The sequence below is a fragment of the Procambarus clarkii genome, chromosome 3 (assembly GCF_040958095.1).
Source record: "Procambarus clarkii isolate CNS0578487 chromosome 3, FALCON_Pclarkii_2.0, whole genome shotgun sequence".
NCBI classification, from domain to species: domain Eukaryota; kingdom Metazoa; phylum Arthropoda; class Malacostraca; order Decapoda; family Cambaridae; genus Procambarus; species Procambarus clarkii.
In genome coordinates this window covers 17,788,463-17,813,741 of record NC_091152.1, presented here as the reverse complement: position 1 = coordinate 17,813,741, position 25,279 = coordinate 17,788,463, and the positions used below count along the sequence as shown (strand labels likewise).

The window sequence follows — 25,279 nt, the reverse complement described above, 5'->3', positions numbered from 1 at the left end:
ATCTACATGAACTCCACAACTGGTCAGAAGACTATTTTTAATATTAACAAATGCAAGACTCTGCATGTGGGCCATAACTACCCAGGTTATCTTGAGATGATTTCGGGGCTTTAGTGTCCCCGCGGCCCGGTCCTCGACCAGGCCTCCACCCCCAGGAAGCATCCCGTGACAGCTGACTAACACCCAGGTACCTATTTTACTGCAGGTAACAGGGGCATAGGGTGAGAGAAACTCTGCCCATTGTTTCTCGCTGGCGCCCGGGATCGAACCCGGGACCACAAGATCGTGCAGTACAGCGTGCTGTCTGCTCGGCCGACCATCTCCCTCGCCACAATTACTAAATTAACAACATTACATTACATCAGATTGATGAAGAAAATAACCTTGGAGTCAAAATCCACCACTCAATGAAAGTTGCACAAGAGGTAGGGACAGCAGGCAAAAAAAGCTAGCCAAATCCATGGAATAATCAAGCGTACCTTCGACTTTAAGGAAAAGAAGATAATGATTTATTTGTATAAATCTATGGACTGGATTGCATTTGGATTACTGAATCCAAGCATGTAGACGACACCTTCAGGACATAGCTGCTCTGGAGAAGTGCAACACCGGGCAACACAAATCAGTCCAGAGCTGAGTCAACTCACGTATCTGGAACGGTTGAGGGCCACAGGGCTAACAACACTGCAAACCAGGCATGACGGAGCGGACCTCATTGAAAGGTTTAAAATACTGAACAATTTGGAGGATGTTGATCCGGAAAATTTCTTCACAACGTCAGATATAACAAACAAGAAGCAACGGTTTCAAGGTTTCAAGCTAAACAAGCCACAATGTAGAACTGAGAACAGGAGATGCTTTTTCACCCACAGGGTTATTAAACCACGGAACCGCTTACCCGCCGAAGCTGTAAATGCCAAAACTATGTTAACTTTTAAATTACAACTGGAAAAGGCCTTTATCAGCCAATACCTGCTAAAGGAACATATATCCAGAGCTGCATTATATCAATCCAGCAGATGCGAAGTTGTATATACTCACCTAGGTGTGCTTGCGGTGGTTGAGCTCTTGGTCAAGAGATGATCTATCTTGAGGTTATCTTGAGATGATTTCGGGGCTTTTTAGTGTCCCCGCGGCCCGGTCCTCGACCAGGCCTCCACCCCCAGGAAGCAGCCCGTGACAGCTGACTAACACCCAGGTACCTATTGTACTGCTAGGTAACAGGGGCATAGGGTGAAAGAAACTCTGCCCAGTGTTTCTCGCCGGCGCCTGGGATCGAACCCAGGACCACAGGATCACAAGTCCAGCGTGCTGTCCGCTCGGCCGACCGGCTCCCTGTGATGTGTGTGGATATCCAATGGGCCAGACATGTGCACCTGGACAATCAACAAATTAGTCAATCATTTTAAATTAACTAATAAATACATAAATAGCTATGTATGGCGCCTACCTTTTCGCTCCTACGATGATCATCTTGTTGACAAAGTTATCTAACTTGGATTCCTCGTCGTTTACCCTGTCGTCTGAGTCGCTCGAATATGTTGAATGGTTATCGACGGTGATGAGCATCCTAACGTTGACCTGGTCATCTGAAGCGGAATCCTCTTCACTCTGTCTCTGTAGAATTATTAAGGCAAAATATGAATACATGTGAAGCTGTATGTCAAATATTAACAATGAGTGAATGTTTGTGTTTGAAGGACAGAGAGAGGGAGAGAGCAACATTGCAAGTACCTTCAGCCAGGTATTTATATATTTATTGATTTATATATATACAAGAAGGTACATTGGGTTTGTGAGAATACATTGGATAGTACAGTATTTACATTCTTGTAAAGCCACTAGTACGCGCAGCGTTTCGGGCAGGTCCTTAATCTAACAGATAATTTTAAGTAGGTAATTTCTATCAGAATTGATAAATGATAAAGATACATTGCAAGAGAAAAATGAGATGAGAGAGCTTAGTAAGTATATTAAAGCACATACGGTATACATACGGCATAAGTAAGTATATTAAAGCACATACGGTATACATACGGCATACGTAAGTATATTAAAGCATGTACGGCATGGCGTGCAACACTAGATACACCTTAGCAGAGTTACTGCTATGTCTAAGGCCAATGTTCCCAAGATTCCCCACCTGGTCAGACTCCGTGGCCAACCACAAGTTTACAACAACAGCACAAGGAGCTCAGCCATCATCAGCCTCATACTGACTGTGTAAGTCTGAACAACATCTTTGCAAAAGCGATAATTCATTCTTGGGCTGACTTCCATCTGAATAATGTTCGCTTAACTCAAAGATATGCATTAAATTCTGTCAATCGACCACATGTAGACCTACAGTTGTCTACATGTGGTCGATTCAACTGTATATATATACAGTTGAATGCAACTTTTTGTCTAACACGACTTCAACTTTATATTAAAATATAATTTATTCCTAATAAGAAAACTAATAATATGGTAAATGTAAAGTTTCTAGAGGGGGGGGGGGGGTCAGGTTTCAAATGAGGTTAAATAAGATCGAAGCTCTTATATAGGTTACAGTGTCATGACGAACATCAGCACCATTCCTTATGAACCCATCATAGTTTGGAAAAAAAAGAGAATGAATTTTATGTAACGTGTTTCACAAAAATAATGGCTAGCGTCAAATTGTTGATGTTTAAAAAAATACTACCAATGTTATTCTATATTCTATTCATCCTGCTGTTTCTACCCGTGCTTTTTTGTATCACAAAATTAACACTAGCTGTACGAGCTTGCCGCGAGCTCAATACAAAGAACACACTTAGGTATACATACATACTTACATACTTATATACATACACACATACACAGGTATACATACTTAGAACATACATAATTACACTTAGGTAATTACACACGTAAATTTACAATCTGCGTGGTGTAGTGGTAAGACACTCGCCTGGCGTTCCGCGAGCGCTATGTCATGGGTTCGTATCCTGGCCGGGGAGGATTTACTGGGCGCAATTCCTTAACTGTAGCCTCTGTTTAACGCAACAGTAAAATGTGTACTTGGTTGTAACAACGATTCTTCGCGGCGGGGATCGTATTCCAGGGACCTGCCCGAAACGCTACGCGTACTAGTGGCTCTACAAAAATGTAACAACTCTTGTATATATCTCAAAAAAAAAAAAAAAACTATCAGAAGAAGACACCAAGCCGGGAGACTATGTAGCACCTTTAGTGCCGCTACATATTCAAAAGGCGCTACATATCACTGAGGATGCCAATACGAGAACAAAATCATATAAGGCGAGCGACATCACAGGATATTGCTTGGTGAATCCTTCATTTACCAAGGATTTTTTTCGAGGGACATTAGGAAAGCAAAACATACAATACTGCAGAAAAACTTGCACATTCCACAAGGAGATGTACGAGTGTAAGAGAGATAATTCAGTCTGGACAATAAGGAGCAGGGCGGCGTTCCATTAAATGTCCATGAGTTAATCGTGTATGACCAATACGGAACCTAGCCAAAGCCGTTTCCCATAGTCTTTTATAGAGGAAGGAGGAAGGCCAAGGGGACAGGTTACCATTAAGAGTGCATAGTTTGTTACCTGTAACCTCAGACCAACGCCCGTACCGGTGGTCTCATATTAAGGAATTAATGGCTGGGTAGAGATCTGAATAAGGAATGCCTTTTTGGGAAATAGTACAAGCGCGGATAACCTCTTTAGCGGCAGTGCCCACACGTTCATTTAAGGTAATACCAATATGGGTGAGACCCCAGCAAAACTCAACTGTCTTAAATCATCTGGAGATAAGAAACAGCTACTGATGATTTTCGACTACCACATGATGGATCAAATTCAATGACTCCTTGGCCATGCGAGAGTCAACCACTGACAACGGAACATTGACGTTGGGAAAACAGTTGACAAAGTGCATAAATATTGCATAAAGCTCTGCCGTGAGGATGTTAGTTCCCGGGGCAAGCGGCATATACAGGTGGGGTCAGGAAAGACAATGGAGCAGCCTATACACCATCGGCAAACTTAAGACCCATCTGAGAAGAGGACAATGGAGCATGAGTGCGAAGAAGTGTTCAAGGAAAAGGCGTTTCATAAGCGTAGGAGGAGGTAGAAGCCTCTACCATGTGGGTCAAGGTCTTGCAAAACTTTGCAAGTGGGACCCTCCATGGGGCAAGGATGGAACGACACAAGGATATTACTAACATGAACTGAGAAGGCATCTTGCAAGTGAGACATCCATACAGAAAGAAGGTGAAAGAGAACGGGGCCCACATAAGGGTAACAGTCAAAGCAGAGCATAAGCGAGAGTGAGGATGTTGCAAGGACCGTGCAAGGAAGCGAAGGCAGTAACGATCACGACAATCCTCTTGAGAAAGGACTGAGGTTTCAGCATACAGGCTCAGGGTAGGGGATGAACGAAAAGCACCAGAGCTGAGGCGTAACCCAATATGGTGAAGAGCATCAAGACTACGAAGAGTCGAAGCAGAGGCAGACGAGTGAGACAGCAATAATCGAGTACAGTGTTATGATCTCGGGCTGCCTGAGAAACGAGTCTACCCCCTTTGAGTTATTCAGCCAGACCAGACCTAACTGAAAGGTCGAAGAAATATGGACGTGGAAATATATATATTAAATATTTGATTATATTTGATGAATAGTTTAAAAGCATGGACAGTGAATAAAGTACACAAGCATATGACTTGACATGAGATATGGAGAGTTTGCTGGAGGTGTGAGGCTCGCTGGAGGCGTGAGGCTCGCTGGAGCTATGAGGCTCGCTGGAGGTATGAGGCTCGCTGCAGAGGGTCTTTACCTTACTCGAGTAGTGGAAGTCGTGGGAGCAAGATGCAGTGTGTTTAAGCTCCTGGTATCAGAGGAAGAATCTCTAGTTACATGCTCCGTCAAGAGGAGAATTAATCAGGCGTTCTTGTATGAAGCCTGAGGACGACTTAGTGCTCGAGTCAAGAAGGAGAAGAGCCTTGTGGAGCAGTTTAAACAGCGACTTTGTGGGCGAAGGAGCGTGCCACCGTCAGACGATGGGACCAAGACGCGCCCTGTGTACAACAAACTCTGTGGTTTGTCTGGAGGAAGGAGTTGCTGAGAGAACTTCGAGGCCAATAGAAGGAGTCAGTGGATGGAACTCCAAGGCTATTGAAGAAATACTGAGCTCTGTGGAAGAGCAGTCCCCACAGTGAGGAGCAGGTCCTCAAACTGTATGAGGAGAAGCAGTTGAGTGGAGTTTCACGTGTTTCTGTGGTACCAGTGGTGAAGCACCATTGCTCTTCAAGGAAAACTTCATGGTGTAGCAGCCGGAAGAACTGTGAAAGATGTTGACCAGACCACACACTAGAAGTTGAAGGGACGACGACGTTTCGGTCCGTCCTGGACCATTCTCAATCGACTTGAGAATGGTCCAGGACGGACCGAAACGTCGTCGTCCCTTCAACTTCTAGTGTGTGGTCTGGTCAACATACTTCAGCCACGTTATTGTGACTCATCGCCTGCAGCTGTGAAAGACCCTGGTAGACAATTCTGGGAGAACCTGAAGATGTTCAGGGGTAGTGAACCTCTAGATACAGGGAGGAGGTTCATATTGGTTACTCATAGAGTAACTATTTGCTTGAGTGTCATTTGGCGTGCAAGACGCAGTGAAAGGTGAGTGATTGGTCATTTTTGTATCAAGGAATATTTATATTGATGTTCATAGTGTTACAGCCTTAGGCTGCATTACCTGTATATGTATTTATATACATTCTAGGGCTGATTGTGCTATATTGTATTACAAGACTTAATCCACTTGGTGAGGTTGATTAAATAAGTGTTGAGCCAGGAGTTGGGCTGCCACTTGGTATAGACGGCAGATAGAGCCATAACGGTATTGGACTGTAACCAGGTTACAGTATCATAAAGTGTAGAGGTTTATATTCCTATGTATTGTATGTAAGTGTGTGTTGTGTATGTTCTTTGTTGTATTAAATGTTTATAATTAACAGGTGTTTACCCTTGTCCTAGTGAGGCTTCCCAGAAAGTAGAAAAGAGAAAGAGAGAAAGAACCACAGATGTGGACAGGATGGTACGGAATAATAATATTTCAGAAAAGGGGGATTGAGGAGATCATACCAACCAAGGAGAGTGGGGAGTCACGGCGGCTCGAGTTGAGTGTGTGCACAGGACAACGAGGCCAGTGTTGAAGGCGCACCCCTTATATGTGCGATGCTGAACCCCCTCTCCAAGATCAGGAAGCGTATAGGGTGATCTGGTCAAAACACAAGCACTCTACAGTTTTTGGTTGGTCGATCGTCGGTAGCGAGTGTGTGGCTGCCGAGGTCGTTTGTCTGTTCCGGCAGAGAGTGGTTGGGGGAACGTTGTTTACCTGTACGCAAGGAATAGCCTGGCGCAGTAGCCTCAGAGCTTTGGAGGTCTAAGCTCCATTAGCCCCCAACCCCCTCAGGTAGTCCGGGATCACGATAACAGACAACACGAGAGAAGAGTGCAGAAAGAGGAGGGTTCATCTATCAGCTCCCCAGGAAGCATGGGACTAGACTTAAAGTAAGGTTACCTTATTTACAAGGTAAAGTGACCTTAAAGCATTCAACTCAGAGGAAAGGCATATGAGGTGACCAAGACAAAAAAAAATTAAAGATCAGCCCCAAAAGCTTAGCAGAAGCTTTATACAGAAAGGGACTACCATTGAGCAACAATGAATGGTGGACAAGGAACGACCTGGTTCCAAGTAAAAGTCATAGTTGTAGAGAACTTAAAGCCATGTTTGGTGGCCCAGGATGACACGGCATCAATCACAAGTTGAAGCTCTTGTTAAGAGGAAAGGGGTCATCACCCCGACAGCAGAGCATCAACATTGAGGTCCGTCAAAATGTTAGAGGGAAGAGAGGAAGGCCATTTAGGACAATTAGGAAAAAAAGTAGTGCTCAGAACAATACGTTGAGGAACACCTTCATATTGACGAAAAGAATAAATAAAAGTGATACAAAATCTCACTTTAACGAACAACTAAAATGAAAGCTTTGAAGGAAGAGAGAGATTGCCACGAAGGCCAAAAGAGTACAGTTGGGACTTAATATTGTATTTCCCGGTGGTGCCACAAGCCTTTACCAGATCAAAAAGAACGGCAACAACGGAGGTCTTTGCAGCAAAGGTAGTACGAATTTAGACATCTAAGTCACTAAAACACCAGTCGTGCTGCGACACTCGCGAAAACCAAATTGAGAAGAGAAGAGGCGGTGATAGCGTTCTAAGAACAACCCACCAGATGGTCAATGACTATATGTTCGAAACGTTTGCAAGTGCAACTCGTCAAATCAATGGGGCGAAAATCTTCAGGGAGGAGGTCCTTTGAGTACCGGGTTTCCAAACAGGAAGAACAACAGCCTCAAGTCAGTCCTCGTGGACTGACGACGTCTCCCAAATACGGTTATAGATATTCAGTGACTACTGAAAAGTGCAATGAGGGAGATGACGGAGAATGTCATAACGAATGCCGTCTTAGCCTGCCACTGTAGAACTGCAGAGGGTCAGGGCAGACAGGATTTCTGAGAGGGAGAAGAGATAGATCTTCATAATGGGAGCTGTTGGAAAGTGAGAACCTGGTTCGTTGGCGACCAACACCGGATCTGCCACAACAGAACCATGGAGGTGAAGGACGCGCGAGATGTCGGGAACAAATTTAACCACAATCTTACAGATTTTCTTCCAGATCTGAGGGAGAGGGGGTGTCAGTCATCATGGTGGAGTTTGTTCTCACCGGGAGCAGCAACTTGTGAGTTAGGTTTACTGAAGGTGGACATGATACTGTACACTGTACTCAACTGAACTCACTGTACACTACACTCTAACGGTAGCTCATAGGAACTGCCTCGTATGTGCCAACAGGCCTTCTGCAGTTACCTTCATTCTTATGTTATGATAGGAAGATGTCCGGACAGGTTGTCACCATCAATGGTCTTATACCCACAGATGTGACCAGCTCCATCATCAATAAGAGTGATCAAAGTGACACCTTCCTCACCCATCCCATGACAGAAAGTTAGTTAATATGGAATTCATCATTGAAACCAGCATTATTGAAATTTTCTGCATCCATAATTAGGTATGCATTTTGTTGAGACACATCGGCGGTAATGTCTCCTACGACCATTATGATATGAATTAGCCAAATGGGATATTTCAGTTAGCACATCTGTATAGTCATACGCAGTTACTATTGCTGGTGAAACGAGTAATATTCACGCAGATGATCAAATACTGGCGCGCACCATTACAAATGTGCGCCCTCATATTTTACTCACAACATCAACTTTATACTGCATGTTATTATCATGTCCCAGGATAGCACTGGCCAGCGACCTATACCAATATGGTGATATCATATCTTACTCACAACATCAACTTTATACTGCATGTTATTATCATGTCCCAGGATAGTACTGGCCAGCGACCTATACCAATATGGTGATATCATATCTTACTCACAACATCAACTTTATACTGCATGTTATTATCATGTCCCAGGATAGCACTGGCCAGCAACCTATACCAATATGGTGATATCATATCTTACTCACAACATCAACTTTATACTGCATATTATCATCATGTCCCAGGATAGCACTGGCCAGCAACCTATACCAATATGGTGATATCATATCTTACTCACAACATCAACTTTATACTGCATATTATCATCATGTCCCAGGATAGCACTGGCCAGCGACCTATACCAATATGGTGATAATATACACCATTGTTAGTGTACAAGACAATTGCATACTTACAAAGGATGAATTTTCTTCAACTTCTACGTTCAATAGCGTGCAATTGTCCCCAGAAGTAACGTCACTGTTATAACGGTGATTTAAATATGTCTTGTAGAATGTTGGTGATGGTCTCTGGTCACTGTTGATCGCACCCTCCTCAATGTTATACAGATCTTCAATTATATTAACGAAGCGGCCAAAGTACTTCAATTCAGGATCGAACACTCCTGATTGTAAGAAATCACATAAAGCGCCATGAACGCTGTGTTGGACATTAGGTACGCTGAAGTCTTTCTTTGAGAGCTTCTCGTAGGCCTTGCGTATATGTCCCAGAGACTTCTCTAGTAAGTCTACTGCTTCTTTTGACATGAGATGCTGCTTCAACAACTCTTGTATTTCATCATGAAGCTTCAGCGACAGCTTCAGTCCAATTTTCATGTAAGTCATCATATTTTGTAAGTACTGAAACTCCAATCCAACCCTGAAAAACATGGATATTATACGTTATTTACACAAACGTGGAATACTCTACATCGCTCACATCAATTCAAAGGTGCCACTGTTCTCATGTGTTATACCTGTGCCGAAAGTAAAGCGCTAGATATAGGCCTCTGCCCAAACACCAGGGGCCAGATTCACGAAGTAGTTACGCAAGTACTTACGAACGTGTACACATCTTTCCTCAATCTTTGACGGCTTTGGTTACATTTATTAGACAGTTTACAAGCATGAAAACTTACCAATCAACTGTTGTTATTGTTATAAACAGCCTCCTGGTGCTTCGGAGATCATTAACTGTTTAATAATGGTAAACAAAGCCGTCAAAGATTGAGAAAACATGTACAGGTTTGTAAGTGCTTGCGTAACTGCTTCGTGAATCTGGCTCCAGGCTTATACAACCCTACCGGACCCCCTTCGCTACTCACCGTTCAAGTTCCCATCTTATAACACTGGCCAATCTGTTTCTGAACTTCTCTTAGAAAAGAATAATAGCATCAATTCACTGAATGCCTGCACTAGAAAGATCCAGAATGATGACAAATATTAAAACATATCAATTATCATCAGACTACTTTTGATAGTACAAGTTATATAGGATTTTAAGCGATTTTGCTAAGAGTAAAACTTTGGGCCTTATCTAGAATTTCTGAAGCTGTAAAGTACTTAAAGAGTCAACCCACTGTGGCCATTACGCATGCAGGCTAAGACTGTTTCCCTTTTACGGTTCTGAAGATGCGAAAAAAAAAAGTCGAGAGAAAATCGTCTTTTCTGAAGATTTGGAATTTATAATGGATTAAATTCGACCCCCCTCCCCTCCTCCCTTCTCCCAATCTCTCTCCATAGTGTAAATAAGGCTGAGTGAATTACTGAATAGTAATCTGTGAAAGGAGTAGGTATTTAAAACAGGGGTTTGTTTACCTAACAAAATTTAACTTTTTTTCCTTACTCAAAATTAAATATACATGATCCATGTATATTTTTACATATATACATGAAAGAAATATATGAAACTGTACATGAAACCTTACTCATGAAAATTACAGCAATTAATTATGAGTTAATTGCATATTAAATAGTTTTAATATGCAATTAACTAGTTTTTTATCGTTTTTATTAAAAACAAAATAGTTTTTTACAATTGAAATTGTTTTTACAACTTAACACTACTTTATTAATGGAAAATCAATTATATCCTACTCTAAAATATTATATATCTAAGAGGCAAGGTGTAGTGTTCTACAAGAATATGTAAACTAACAGGGCATCTACCTTCTGGAAGGTAAAAAGAAACTCTGGGAAGGGAGGGAAGAAACTCTGCAAACTTATCCTGCCTTGCTTTCTATTTCCCACTGAGCTGACCAACACCCATGACCCCACCCGGTCAAGCTCACACTGAGGAGTTAACTACAGATATGCCCAGGATGCTATGGAACTTCACCCCCTCAGGCTCTGAAGCCACACCTTTGGGCCTTCAAAAAGCCACTCAACAGAATTAGGCCTATCTTGAAGGACCAGAGGGTGTGGGTTTTTTTACATCGGCCTAGTGCCTCTAGGAAACTGTCCTTGCGGGAAAATTCATCAACCGTAAACGAGAGATTATTCTCGTCCTGTCATAAACCATAAACGTCTGGGAGAGAAGATAGACTTGGGAAGGAGAGAGGAGAAAAGGAGAGAGAGAGAGAGAGAGAGGGAAGAAAGGAAAAGAAAGATGGCATGAGGAGAATAATGTAGAAGGATAATACAGAGATTTCCTTAGCCGTTACATGAGTATGGGCCAAAGAACAATCTAACAGAATGGCCAGGTTCGCCACAGAAAGGATAAAAAGACATCACTACTACTGTACACCTGCAGATTCTATGCCCATATTTCCACCACTTATTGTAGAGGCAAGGAGAATGTACAGTGCATCTAGCACCAGAAAGAATTACTGAAGATAGGAGGCCTCCACTATTAAGTGATATTAACAACACTAAGGGGATTATGACGTTGACCGCTCGGGGGTCGAGTGAAAATTTAAACTAGAATAGAATATCTTTGGCTTCAAAGATGTATTAAATGCCTTCGTGGCATTCTTTAGGGTCCTTGTCCTCCTGTTGCACTATTAAGCAAGAGGATGAATGCCGACACCGGCTTAAAAATGCACAATTTTGGAGACCTGACCATTAGCAGGGAATTTCAAGTTTTGGGTCCCAGTTCTCGCTAACGCACCAGAGGTTTCAGGGAAAATGTTTTCAGTTTTAGTTCCCACTTTCCTGTCACAATGTTTCGGGCAAAATTATTTCAGTCTAGTTTTAGGGAAATATTTCAGAGTCCATTTTCAGAGAATAGTTTATTAGGAGTTTGTTAAAGAAACCGTATTAGGAAAATTTAGGAAAAATGTCATCACTGTGCTCTTAAGGAAATCTTATTGGGGGAAACTCGGCGTTGTCACACTGTTGCGAGCTGATTTTTTTCAGAGTTCATTTTCGGAGAATAGTTTGTTAGGAGTTTGTTAAAGAAATATTATTAGGGGTCAAAGTCGTCTATTTATATAATAAATATGCATAATAAATTATTTACATAATAAATATAACTTAGGAGTCCCTTGATGAACTTGAAGTAAAAATTGTACAAAGCGCTTTAACACATCTAACAAATATCACTTGAAATGCATAAATTCCCATTTGAACATTTAAGCCTTGAAATAAACAGAACACTTATATATTACTTCCTGTGAAATGCTTCAGTACTCCATCTTTAATAAATACCCCTTGACAAGCATTAACAACCCCCTTAAAACAATTAACCCCTGAAATTCTTAAACACCCCATCTTTAATAAATATTCCTTGAACTGAACAAATACAAATATATAACAATTCCTTTGAAATGCATAAATACCCTATCTTTAATAAATAGCCCTTACATTCATAGAACCCATTTGAGAAATAACCCCTAAAATGCATAAACCCGTAAATGAGTGAACTAAGTATTTGCATAAGTTTTGTAAAAGTGTGTGTGTTTGTTTTATGTGTGCAAGCTTATGCATTTTTGTACAAGTTTGAGAACTTGAGTAAGTTACTGAACAGAGAAGTAAGTAAGTAATTATCAAAAGAAGGCACCAAACCAGGAAGGCTATGTAGCACCATCAAATACGCAAAATAATCAGAGGGCGCTAAATATCACCAAGGATGCCAATACGAGAACAAAAACGCATAAGGCGAACGATATCAAAAGTATCCGAGTCACCAAGAATTCTATCGAGGGACAGGTGACCGCGAGGGGCGGTCGGAAAGCAAGACACACGCTCGTCCTGGAAGTCAGGACATTCAAGAAGGACATGCACGACCGTAAGAGGGACAATGCAACTAGGACAATAAGGAGCAGGGCGGCGCTCCATCAAGTGACCATGGGTTAAGCGAGTATGGCCAATACGCAACCTCGCTAGAGCTGTTTCCCACCGCCGGTTACGGTGGAAGGAGGACGGCCACGAGGAAACACAACATTTAAGAGTACGTAGCTTGTTACCAGTAACAGACAACCAAGAAGCCTGCCAACGGGTAAGGACTGAGGAATGGATAACCGGGTAAAAGTCGGAATACGGAATGCCTTTACGAGAGATGGGACAAGAGCGGACAGCTTCCTTAGCGGCAGCATCCGCACGCTCATTTAAAGACACGCCAATATGGCTGGGAACCCAACAAAACTCAACCGACTTAAATTTACTGTGAACGAGAAACAGCCAATGCTGGATCTCGACAACTACCGGATGAACTGGATTAAAGCACCCGAGAGCCATGAGGGCACTACGAGAGTCAACAACAACCACAAAGGAAGACTGACAACGAGAAAGCAGGAGACGAAGAGCATAGAGAATAGCATAAAGTTCCGCTGTAAAGATGCTAGTCTCCGGAGGCAAGCGACACATATAAGTGCGATCAGGAAAAACAACAGAGTAGCCAACACCGTCCGCTGACTTAGACCCATCGGTGAAGACAGAAACGGAGCGGGAGTGAGAAGAAAAGTGCTCGAGGAAAAGGCGTTTTAGAACTGTAGGAGGGGTAAAAGCTTTAGTGATACGAGTCAAGGATGTACAAAACCGCGGAAGAGGGACCCTCCACGGGGGCAAAGAAGGAACAACACGAGGAGAAACATCAGAAATACGAACGGAAAGAGAATCCTGCAGGCGAGATAACCGGACAGAAAGAGGGAGGTGGTGAAGAGGAACAGGAACCGCAGGAGGGGTAAAAGTTAAAGCACGACAGAGACGAGAGGAAGGATGTTGCAAGGACCGCGCAAGATAGCGAAGACAGTAGCGATCACGGCGGTCCTGGAGAGACAGGAAGCCAGTGTCAACATACAAGCTAAGGACGGGAGTCGAACGAAAGGCACCAGAACTGAGGCGCAACCCAGTATGGTGCAAAGCATCAAGACGGCGAAGAGTAGAAGGAGAAGCAGACGAGTAAGCAGGGCAACCATAATCGAGCTTAGACAGGACGAGAGAGGAATGTAAAGCAAGGAGAGTGCGCCTATCTGCCCCCCAAGAAGTATGGGACAAGACCCGAAGGAGGGTAAGGGACTTAGAGCACTCAACACGGAGGTAAGAGATATGGGAAGACCAAGACAAACGAGTGTCAAGGAATAACCCCAAAAGCTTCGCGGAATCTTTGTATTCAAGGGGATGACCATAAAGTGACAAAGAGGGACGAAGAACAACCCGTTTCCGCGTAAAAGTCATGGCACAAGTCTTAGAAGTAGAGAACTTGAAGCCATGACCTGTGGCCCAAGACGACACGGCATCAATCGCAAGTTGAAGCCGGCGTTGAAGGAGAGGCGAATCATCACCCTGACAACAAAGGGTAAGATCATCGACATAGAGAGCGGAGAAGACACCAGAAGGAAGAGAGGAAAGAAGACCATTGAGGGCAACCAGAAAAAGAGTAGTGCTCAGAACACTACCCTGGGGCACACCTTCGTATTGCTGAAAAGAGGGAGAGAGAGCGGTACCAAGGCGCACCCGAAAGGAACGACGAGAGAGGAAGCTGCGGAGAAAGAGAGGGAGATGACCACGAAGGCCAAAAGAATGAAGTTGAGATAGGATATGATAACGCCAAGTGGTGTCGTAAGCCTTTTCTAGGTCAAAAAGGACGGCAACAACGGAGGTCTTCGCAGCAAAAGCAGTACGTATATAGACCTCCAAGTTCACCAGGACATCTGTCGTGCTGCGGCACTTGCGGAAACCAAATTGAGAAGGGGAGAGGAGGTGATGGTGTTCCAGGAACCACATCAGACGAACGTTAACCATACGTTCAAAGAGTTTGCAGACACAACTTGTGAGAGCAATAGGGCGAAAGTCCTTAGGGGAAGTACCCAGAGACCCCGGTTTGCGAACAGGGAGGACAACGGCATCGAGCCAGTCCTCAGGGACTGACGACGACTCCCAGATCCGATTATACAGACTCAGTAAATACTGAGACGTGCTCGGAGGGAGATGGCGAAGCATCTCATAATGAATACCATCGGAGCCCGCCGCCGTAGAACCGCAGAGGGCCAGGGCAGAACGAAGTTCAGAGAGAGAGAAGGGATCATTATAGGGAAGCTGAAGATGAGTGCAGAAATCTAAAGGACGAGACTCAAGGACAGGTTTACGAAGAAGGAAAGATTGGGGAAGATGAAGACCAGAGCTAACAGAAGAAAAGTGGGAACCCAGTTCGGAAGCGACCTGCAACGGGTCCGCCACAAGAGTATCATGGAGGTGAAGGACCGGTGAAACATCGGGAACGAACTTACCCGCTATCTTGCGGATACGCTTCCAGATCTGGGCCAGAGGGGTTTCGGACGTAATTGTCGAGACATAAGATGCCCAACATTCACGTTTAGCCGTACGGATGGCCCTACGGGCCACCGCACTCGCTTTCCGAAAGAAAAGAAAAGAATCGGTCGTCTGCCTACGGCGGTGCTTCTTCCAGGCTGCACGCTTACAGCGGACAGCCCGAGCACAGTCCGCATTCCACCAGGGAACGCACTTCCGTGGACCCCGAGAGGAAGAGCGAGGAATAGAGCGGAGGGCAGCGTCGAAGACAGTGTCATGAAAAAGGAGGAGAGCGCGAGAGAGGGGCAGAAGGGAGAGGTCAGAGAGAGTAGCACTGAGGGAAAATAGGGTCCAGTCCGCCTTAGCAAACTGCCACCTAGGGAAAGAGAGGGAAGGGCGAAAAGAGAAAAAGGAAACAAGGATGGGGAAATGATCACTTCCATGGAGGTCATCAAGAACCTGCCATGTGAAATCTAAGTAAAGAGAAGAAGAGCAGAGAGAAAGATCAAGACAAGAAAGGGTACGAGTTCGAGAGTCCAAATGAGTGGGCTCACCAGAATTCAGAAGAGACAGGGAAGAAGAGAGGAGAAACGGCTCAAGGAGGCGACCCCGGGTATTCGTCAGAACGTCACCCCAAAGAGAATGACGACAATTGAAGTCACCCAGCAGGAGCACAGGCTCCGGCAAGGAGTCTAGGAGGTGTTTCAAATCAGGAAGAGAGAGCGGGACACTCGGGGGGAGATAAATGGAACAAACTGTGTACCATTTCCCCACAAAGATACGAGCAGCAGAACAATGGAGAGGCGAAGGAAAAAGTAAAGGAACAAAGGGAACATCAGCCCGAATCAAGAGAGCAGAAGAATTAGAAGCCCCAGCAATGGCTAAGGGGGGGGGAGAGAAAGGAATAGCCACGAAAACGACCAGGACGAGCACCAAGCATCGGCTCCTGGAGACAGACACAAAGGGGCGAAAACCGCGAAACCAGAAGTTGGAGTTCGAGGAAATTGGCGTAATAACCTCGAACGTTCCATTGAAGAATGGACAACGACGAGAAGAGAAAGGACAAAAACAGAGAACAAGGAAGAAACAAAGGCGAAAGACCAACAGAGCACGTTAAAGAATATCAGGGTCGGGATCAGGGTCAGCAAAGTCAGGATTAGGGGGCATGGGTAAACTGAGCAAAGACGGAGGGAAGGAAACGGGAGAACAGATCAGAGGTGGGCGGGCAGGGTCCGGAGGAGGAGGAGGAGGAGGAGGAGGAGGAGGAGGAGGAGACAACGGAGAGGAGCAGCCAAGGACAGCAGCAGGAAGAGGGGGAGTAGAAAGAGAGGAGCGCACCCCAGCAAGAGCAGCAACCGAAAGGGAAGCAGGGGCCAAAGAAACCTCCATAGCGGGAACAGGGGGCGCAAGCACTGAAACGGGAGTGGAAGGAGCAACAGAGCCAGAAGGAGGAGCTGAGGAAGAAAGCGAAGCCTTCTTACCCGCCGGGGAAGAGGAAGGAGAGGAGCCAGGCTTACGCTTCTGACTTAAAGAGACCGGTGTCCCAGCAACTACGTACCGGGCAACGGATTCCAGTGTCTCAACAGGAGAAGCCGAACGAGAGCACACACGACGGCCGTTAGGAGAGCGATGGACATCCGCCCGCACCGACAGGCGGCGGGGAGAGCCGATAGATGGAGGAAGAGGATGGGAAGGAGGATCGGAGGGGGACGAGGAAGGAGACACAGAAGACACGACAGACCGGGTAGAAGGAAGGGGAACCCCAGACAGAGGACCAGGAGGAGGATCCTTCGGGAGAGAACCCAAAGGGACAGAGGAGGGGGCAGTGGGCGCATCAGGGTCCAAGGCCTGGAAACGGTTGTGAGTCTGAGGAAGGCGGGAAGGACGAGGAGAGGAAGAGCGCAACACGCGAGCATAAGAGATATTAGCATAAGGCGGGAGCCGGCGAACCTGGCGCCTCGCCTCAGGAAAAGATAAACGCTCCCGGTGCTTCAAGTTGAGGACGGCTGCCTCAAGCTTGTAATGGACACACGCACGGGAGAAGGTAGGATGGGCCTCACCGCAGTTGAGGCAACGAGCCTGGGGAGAAGCGCACTCCGACTTAGAGTGACCTTCGCCACCACACAAAGGACAGAGAGAGACAGTCCCGGAGCAGCGGAGGGCACCATGCCCAAACCTCCAGCACTTGTTGCAGAGCCGAGGAGAAGGAATGTACTCCTGGACAGAGCACCTGGCACCAGCAAGAATGACCGAGGGTGGAAGGGTCCTACCATCAAAGGTAATCTTCACAACCCGGAGGGGTTGACGGCGACTACCACGAGGGGGACGAGTAAACGTGTCCACCTGGAGAATAGAATGGCCCTGGGCAGCGAGGATATGTTGAATATCGTCGTGGCAGTCGCGTAGGTCCCGAACACCGGTCGCAACATGGGGCGGGAGCAAAATAGTGCCAACACTGGCATTCAACTGAACGTTCTTCGAGACCCGAACGGGGGTCTCGCCAAGGCAGGATAAGGCAGCCAAGCGGGAAGCAGCATCCTGAGAAGGAGCAGCAACGACACGCGTACCGAGACGAGTGGGGTTAAAAGTAATGGAGGCATCCACGGAATCAATGAGATGTCGATGAAGGGAGAAATCGTCAGGAGGCGCAGAATCAAGAGGGAGGAGATCAAAATATTTGGCCCACGAAGCGGGACCAAACAAGGCTTGATAGGTAGCAGAACTGGAAGGAATCGAGCGAGGGCGGCCGTGACGAGAACTGCGGTGAGAACCCCCAGAGAGAGAGGGGTTAAAAGGCGCAGTAGTTACAACTAGAGAAGGAGCCGCGCCAGGGGACGAGGTAGTCACCACTGGGGGCTTGGGGCTCGACCCAACCACAGAGGAGGGAGGGGAGCCAGGGGAAGGAGTCAGAGAGGCCAAAGGAGGAGCAAGGTCGGGGCCCAATGCAGCGGAGGCTACAGAGCCCGGTCTTCCAATACGGACCGACTCGGGGGCTTGGTCGCCCACCCCACGAGCCTGAAAAGGTAAGCCAGAAGCAGCCGAAACAGGGGTTATCATCTTGACGAAATGACGAATTCACTCACGAATGTGCCCCCACACCCACCATGGAGCCACAATTAGAGGCAGGACACCCAACAAGAAGCTATCGCCGATCTTGTCGGGGCCTCCTAGGGGTGCGTCGTGAGTATACGCCCCACAAACGCCACCTTAAGAAACCGACAGTCCGTCGAGATCGGGTTCAGTGACGAAGTGGGGATTGACAATAAAAGGTTCCCCTCGCTCTCGACGTCGGGTACTGCAGTTCTACGGGTGCAAGAGTATGCCTCCTCAAGCACCCGGGCATCAAAGTAGAAGAAGTCCAAGGGAAGAACCAGAACGAGCAAAAGGTCGGCAGGAAACGGCAAGCAGATAGGAGAAGAGGGGGGAGAAAAACGAAACAGAAGGAAAAGGAAAAGATGCCCAGCAGAATTGGAGAGGACGGCAGCAGGAGCACAAGGCTAGAAAAGGACAGAGGACTGTCCCAAGGAGCATCACACTCCGGCAGCCGCCCACTAAGCCCCCAGACGGCGACAACGAGCTGAGCGGGGAGGGGGCTGAACAGAGAAAATGTGTGCATGTGCAAGTTTGTTTGAGTATTTTCTTATGTTGTATAAGTTTGTGAATTTATTTATAAGTTTGTGAGTGTTATTGTAATCATTTGTATATGTTTGAGAATGTGATATGTAAGTTCTGGTGTGTATATCTGTAAGTGTAACAGAGTGTTGTCTGGGAAATTAAATGAAGACTTGATATACCAGAGAGAATAAGACGATGCTTCAAGTAAGATATGTTACGTAAGTTAAGTTTGGTAAGTTATATGCGCCTTCGTATTAAGTTGATGGAAAGTTTTGTCAGAGGTCTAATATAATGTAACTAAAAGTTATTGTATAAACAAGTTTCATTACAAGATATGTCTTTGGTAAACGTTTGCCTTACTAATATACATGACAGTCAGTCAACAGCAGTCTCCGTGGTGTAGTGGTAAGACACTCGCCTGGCGTTCCGCGAGCGTTATGTCATGGGTTCGTATCCTGGCCGGGGAGGATTTACTGGGCGCAATTCCTTAACTGTAGCCTCTGTTTAATGCAACAGTAAAATGTGTATTTGGATGAAAAAACGATTCTTCGCGGCGGGGATCGTATTCCAGGGACCATAGGATTAAGGACTTGCCCGAAACGCTACGCGTACTAGTGGCTCTACAAGAATGTAACAACTCTTGTATATATCTCAAAAAAAAAAAAGACAGAGAAAACCTATTGTTTAATGGAAGTTGCGTAAAGTTGAAATTTGATGGAAATTGAAGTTGAAATGATGGAAATGTTACAGAGAACTGAAGTATTTTTGTGAGTGACATGTTAGAAGTTAATAACAAGTTTTGACTGTAAATGTTTTAGTAAACTGGTACTACTACATAAAAGAAAGTTATTTTACTCATTTTTACATGACGCCTAAGTTTATTAGTACATAAAGCCATGAATCGTTACAAAAAAAAAATTGTACATGTTTAGTTTGATATATTACTTAAAGTTGTTATGCGACTACAAAATATCTTGTCTTAGTAAGATTAACACAAACTATAGTTTACACATGTTACAAAACGATGCTAGTGACTAATTATTTATTGAATGAAGAACAATGTTCGTTACAGTGAGAGTATTATTTGATGTACAACAAAAGTTCTAAAGAGTGATCATTTTATATAAAGACAGGTTAAAGAGTGCAACTATTAATTAACTTATATCGTAACGTATTTTTGCGGTCTTTAAAAGAATCTTTAAATGTACGAAGATGTTTAGTTTCTTTGATGCTTGAAGATGTCTTAGAAAGTTTCTTTGATGCTCGAAGATGTCTTTAAAAAGTTTCTTTGATGCTCGAAGACGTCTTAAAAAGTTTCTTTGATGCTCAAAGACGTCTTAAAAAGTTTCTTTGATGCTCGAAGACGTCTTAGAGAATAACTTTGATGACTCTGAGTGTACCCTTGATGTCTCTGATAATAACTTTGATGACTCTAAGTATAACGTTTGATGGCATGAATAGTATTTTTAATGTCTTTGTGTGTATTCTTAATGACTCTCAGTGTGTCTTTGATCTCTTTGAGTGTGTTATTGATGTCTTAAAGAGTATCTCTGACTATTTTTCTTACTCCACGAAGTATTATTGCTATATACGAAAGTATTGAAAGACTATTTGACTATTTTGAGTTGAGAGAAGTGTTATTTAGTTAAGATCAATGTCGGAAAGAATCCTTTGGCAATATTTTTTTAAACGAACGAGTTATTTTATTTAAGTAAATTTAAAAAGTTACACTTGGCTATTTTCAGTTGACTGACGAATGATTTTAGTTAAGAAACGTTAGGAAAAGATTGTCCTAATAAATTTGATACTGAAAAAACATTTTTTTTAAACAGTGCCGGTAAGAAATATTAAGTTGAAAAAAAAAATACATTGACATAGTCGATTGTAAATAAACCTAAGTAAATAACTAAATAAATACTGTGTAACTAAATGATTTGTAAATCTCTAAATAAATTGTAACTAAATATTTGAAAACTAAATGAAATTGAACTATTTTGTTAGGAGGAACAGTAATGCGGATGATAATAACTGTCAGAGAACTAATTACTGAATGACAGAAACAATTGTACATTTGATTTTAAAGAATATGTAAGAGAATATGTATTATATGTATAAATGAATATGTATATGTATTATATGAATATGTATTATATCAAAATATAAAAGTATTATATGAATATGTATAAATATGTATCCTGGCCGGGGAGGATTTACTGGGCGCAATTCCTTAACTGTAGCCTCCGTTTAACGCAACAGTAAAATGTGTACTTGGATGAAAAAACGATTCTTCGCGGCGGGGATAGTATTCCAGGTACCTGCCCGAAACACTACGCGTACTAGTGGCTGTACAAGAATGTAACAACTCTTGTATATATCTCAAAAAAAAAATGTGATGAACACAGTGAACATGCGAGGAATATGAAAACATGAAAAAAATATGCAGTATATGAAGGATGAACAATGAACTTGTGAAGAACATTCTGATAACGTGGAGAACATGAGTGGAATTTATAGAGCACATGAAAGAGAATGGCTAGAAGGTGGAGAAACAGGTGAAAAATATGAATTGAACTTGCAGAGAGCATGCTGTGAACATTTGCAGAACATGGAGAGAACATATAATTATGGAATGACTATGACAAGAGTATAATTAAGGAATGATTATGAGGGGGAGCTGGGGGGTGTATGAGAAGAGTGAGCGTAAGGGTGTGGAGGCACGGAGGAGAGATAAGGTGAGTATGGCCATGTGATCATTACCTGGTAAGTGATTATTTACACAGCTGAGTAAACAAGCCTTTTGAAGGAGAGGTTATGTTGACCAGACCACACACTAGAAGTTGAAGGCACGACGCCGTTTCGGTCCGTCCTGGACCGAAACGTTAACCCGAAACCTGGTTCTAGTGTGTGGTCTGGTCAACATACTTCAGCCACGTTATTGTGACTCATCGCCTGCAGAGGTTATGTTTCCTTGATAAGGTGATAGATGGGAGCTGGTCTGATGTTCTGGAATAACTAAGTTTGATGAACATTGAACTAAGGTGGAGGACAGGAGTTGGAGCTCGGTAATTGCTTTGATTTATTTTACTATGTCTCAAATATAGTGGGTTTAAATTTTAGAGGATTTGGGTAGATACTAACAAAGATACGACAGGGAACTAAGGCAGAGGACAAGAGCTGAAACTTGGTATTTACTTTGACCATATTTACTATGTCAGAAATATGCGGTTTTAAATTTCAGGGAAATTGGACTGATAGTATTGAATTTGCGAGTGATCTAAGCCGTGAAAACAGGAGCTAGAATTCGGTAATTCTATTATCTTTTCTTACTACGTCTGAAATATGACTGTTTTAAAATGAGCTAAAATTAGGCTACTAGTAGCGAAATTACCCTTATAAACGTATAGAGCTGGGTCCAAGAACTAGCATCGGGTACTGGGAATTACTTAAGAAACTCTCAATAATCCTATTTTCTGAAAATAGGCTTTGACATTCTTTTTTTTAACAAAACTGGACTTGAAAAAAATCGGTCTTAAACTGGGCTCTGAAAAAATTCTGTCTTAAAATAGACTCTGAAGATATTTGAATTTCCCCCATAAGAACTCTTTAAGAACCCAGAGACAACTTTGACCCCTAATAAGATTTCTTTAACAAACTCCTAATAAACTATTCTCCGAAAATGAACTCTGAAAAAATCTGCTTGCAACAGTGTGACAGAGCATCGAATTTTCCCCCAAAAGATTTCAGCAAGTACAGTACACGTACAGCAGTGACGTTTGCCCTGAATTTTCCTAATAAGATTTCTTTAACAAACTCGTAATAAACTACTCTTTGAAAATGAACTCTGAAATATTTCCCTAAAACTAGACTCTGAAATAATTTTGCAAGCGGGAACTAAAACTGAATTTTTTTTCCCTGAAACTACTGACGCATTAGCGAGGACTGGAACGCAAAACTTGAAAATCCCTGCTAACACGCCAACACCACTACTCCTGTCTGGGTGAGACAGAGTGAATCTACTGATACAACAAGGTATTTACCCATGTGTAAATCATCGGTAGCAGTAGAATATCAGTTACAAATACAAAAGATCTTTTCCATATACATATACACTATAATGAGAGAAAATGACCTCATCAGGATACTAGTACTTGGGACTTACGTGTCTGAGGAGCTCTCAGCATCGTTACTCAAGGCGTGGTCAACTTCACTCCTAGTGTGATCACTTTCATCACTCATGGAGAGTTCATCATCACCATCACTCGTGGAGAGTTCATCATTACTTGCAGTGTGGTCAGTATAATCACTCATGGTGTGTTCATAATCCTTACTATTGGTATGTTCACAATCGTCATTCTTCTTGGTGTGTTTAGTATCATCACTCTTGTTATGTTCAGTATCATCAATCTTAGTGTATTTAGCATCACTTGTGGCGTGTTTAATATAATCACACTTGGGGTGTTCAGACTCATCACTCTCGTTAATGTGTTCAGACTCATCACTCGTCGTATGTTCAGTATCATCACTGATTATGTGTATAGTGTATTCATTCTTCCTATGCTCCGTATCATCATTCTTGGCGTGTTCACTATCACCACCAACCTTGGTGTGTTGAATATCATCACTCATCTTGTGTTCTGTATCATCACCCTTCTTGGTCTGTTCAGTATCATCGCCCACCTTGATGTGTTCCGTCTCATTGACCATTTTGGTGTGTTCAATATCATCACCCACCTTGGTGTGTTCAATATCATCACCCATCTTGGTGTGATCTGTATCATCACCCTTCATGGTGTGTTCTGTATCATCACCCTTCATGGTGTATTCAGTATCACTACCCACCTTGGTGTGTTCAATATCATCACCCACCTCGGTGTGTTTAGTATCAACAAGCTTGGTGTATTCAGTATCATCACTCGTACTGTAGTCAGAATCACCACTCATGGTGCATTCGGTATCATCACTAATGGTGTTTTCAGTAGCATCACTCGTGGTGTTTTCAGTATCATCACTTGTGGAGTGCTCAGTAGTATTCGTGAGTACAGAATCATCACTCGTGGTGTGTTCAGTATCATCACTCGTGGTGTGTTCATGTTCGTCACTCGTGGTGTGTTCAGTATCATCACTCGTATTGTGTTCAGTACCATCATTCTTGGTGTGCTCAGTATCATCACCGTTCTTGGCGTATTCAGAATCATAAGAATCATCACTTGAGGTATGTTCAGTATCATCACTCTCAGTGTGTTCGGAGTCATCATTCATGGAGTGTTCGGTATCATCATCCACCTTGGTGTGTTCAGTATCTTCACCCACTTCGATGTGTTCAGTATCTTCACCCACTTCGATGTGTTCAGTATCTTCACCCACTTCGATGTGTTCAGTATCTTCACCCACTTCGATGTGTTCAGTATCTTCACCCACTTCGATGTGTTCAGTATCTTCACCCAGTTCGATGTGTTCAGTATCTTCACCCACTTCGATGTGTTCAGTATCTTCACCCAGTTCGATGTGTTCAGTATCTTCACCCACTTCGATGTGTTCAGTATCTTCACCCACTTCGATGTGTTCAGTATCTTCACCCACTTCGATGTGTTCAGTATCTTCACCCACCTCGATGTGTTCAGTATCTTCACCCACCTCGATGTGTTCAGTATCTTCACCCACCTCGATGTGTTCAGTATCTTCACCCACCTCGATGTGTTCAGTATCTTCACCCACCTCGATGTGTTCAGTATCATCACCCTCCTTGGTGTGTTCAGTATGTTCACCCTCCTTGTAGTGTTTCTTTTCACTCTCGAAGAAATCATACCATTCCTTGAAATCCTCGTCTCCTTCCTTATCCAATTTTCTTTTCAGAAATTCCAAGTGACCTGTTTAAGTGTTCAAAATAGTAAATTATTAAATATTAAATGATAAATAGTAAAAATTAACATAAAGAGTTAATTAACAAGCCATCACACCACTTTTTCACTGAAAAACAATTTCAAAGCCTAAATACACACATGAGAGAATTTTCTGCCTGCCTCACGTGAATGTATAAATATAGGTGATGACAACATATAATGCTGGTGATTTTCCAAAATGTTCAAAAACATTTTCAACATTTATGAAGATGATTACTTTATAACATTAATCGTTGCATAGTAAACGGTAATCAGTTACCATAACAACCTCTTAAACCTCACCACCATGGAATCTGAGGCCTTGCTCTGAATTATATTCGATCTTATCTTAGTGACCGACACCAATATATAGCCACCAATGAGATAACCTCCTCCCACTACCATTAACCGTAGGGGTGCCACAGGGCTGGATCTTAGAATCTCTATTTCTTATATACATCAATGACTTGCCTAATGTCTCTAATATTGTTAAACCTATACTTTTTTTACTGACGATACTACCTTTATTTACTCAAACCCCAACCCCCACACACTACACCACAAATACCCAACCTACACACTACACACACACGTCTTGGAAAGACTTGCTGTTAGGACATGAAGTAAATGAGATGTATGTCAAGTTTTGTGAAATATATGATAAAGGCACAAAAAATTTATACCAAAGCAGAGATGCAGAACTATGGAACAG

The 25,279-nt window shown here is 43.4% G+C and overlaps 1 protein-coding gene across 1 annotated transcript in view; it reads right to left on the bottom strand.

Moving 5' to 3' along the window:
• Nucleotides 1–25,279, bottom strand: part of LOC123760917 (protein starmaker) — a 40,037-nt gene that overhangs the window by 5,653 nt on the left and 9,105 nt on the right. The window contains exons 3-5 of the mRNA XM_045746740.2: nucleotides 22,848–24,555; nucleotides 8,801–9,263; nucleotides 1,451–1,617 (exon numbers count right to left, since the gene is read on the bottom strand). Of these exons, the coding sequence (XP_045602696.2) occupies nucleotides 1,451–1,617; nucleotides 8,801–9,263; nucleotides 22,848–24,555 (2,338 nt within the window). The remainder of the gene's footprint in view (nucleotides 1–1,450; nucleotides 1,618–8,800; nucleotides 9,264–22,847; nucleotides 24,556–25,279) is intronic.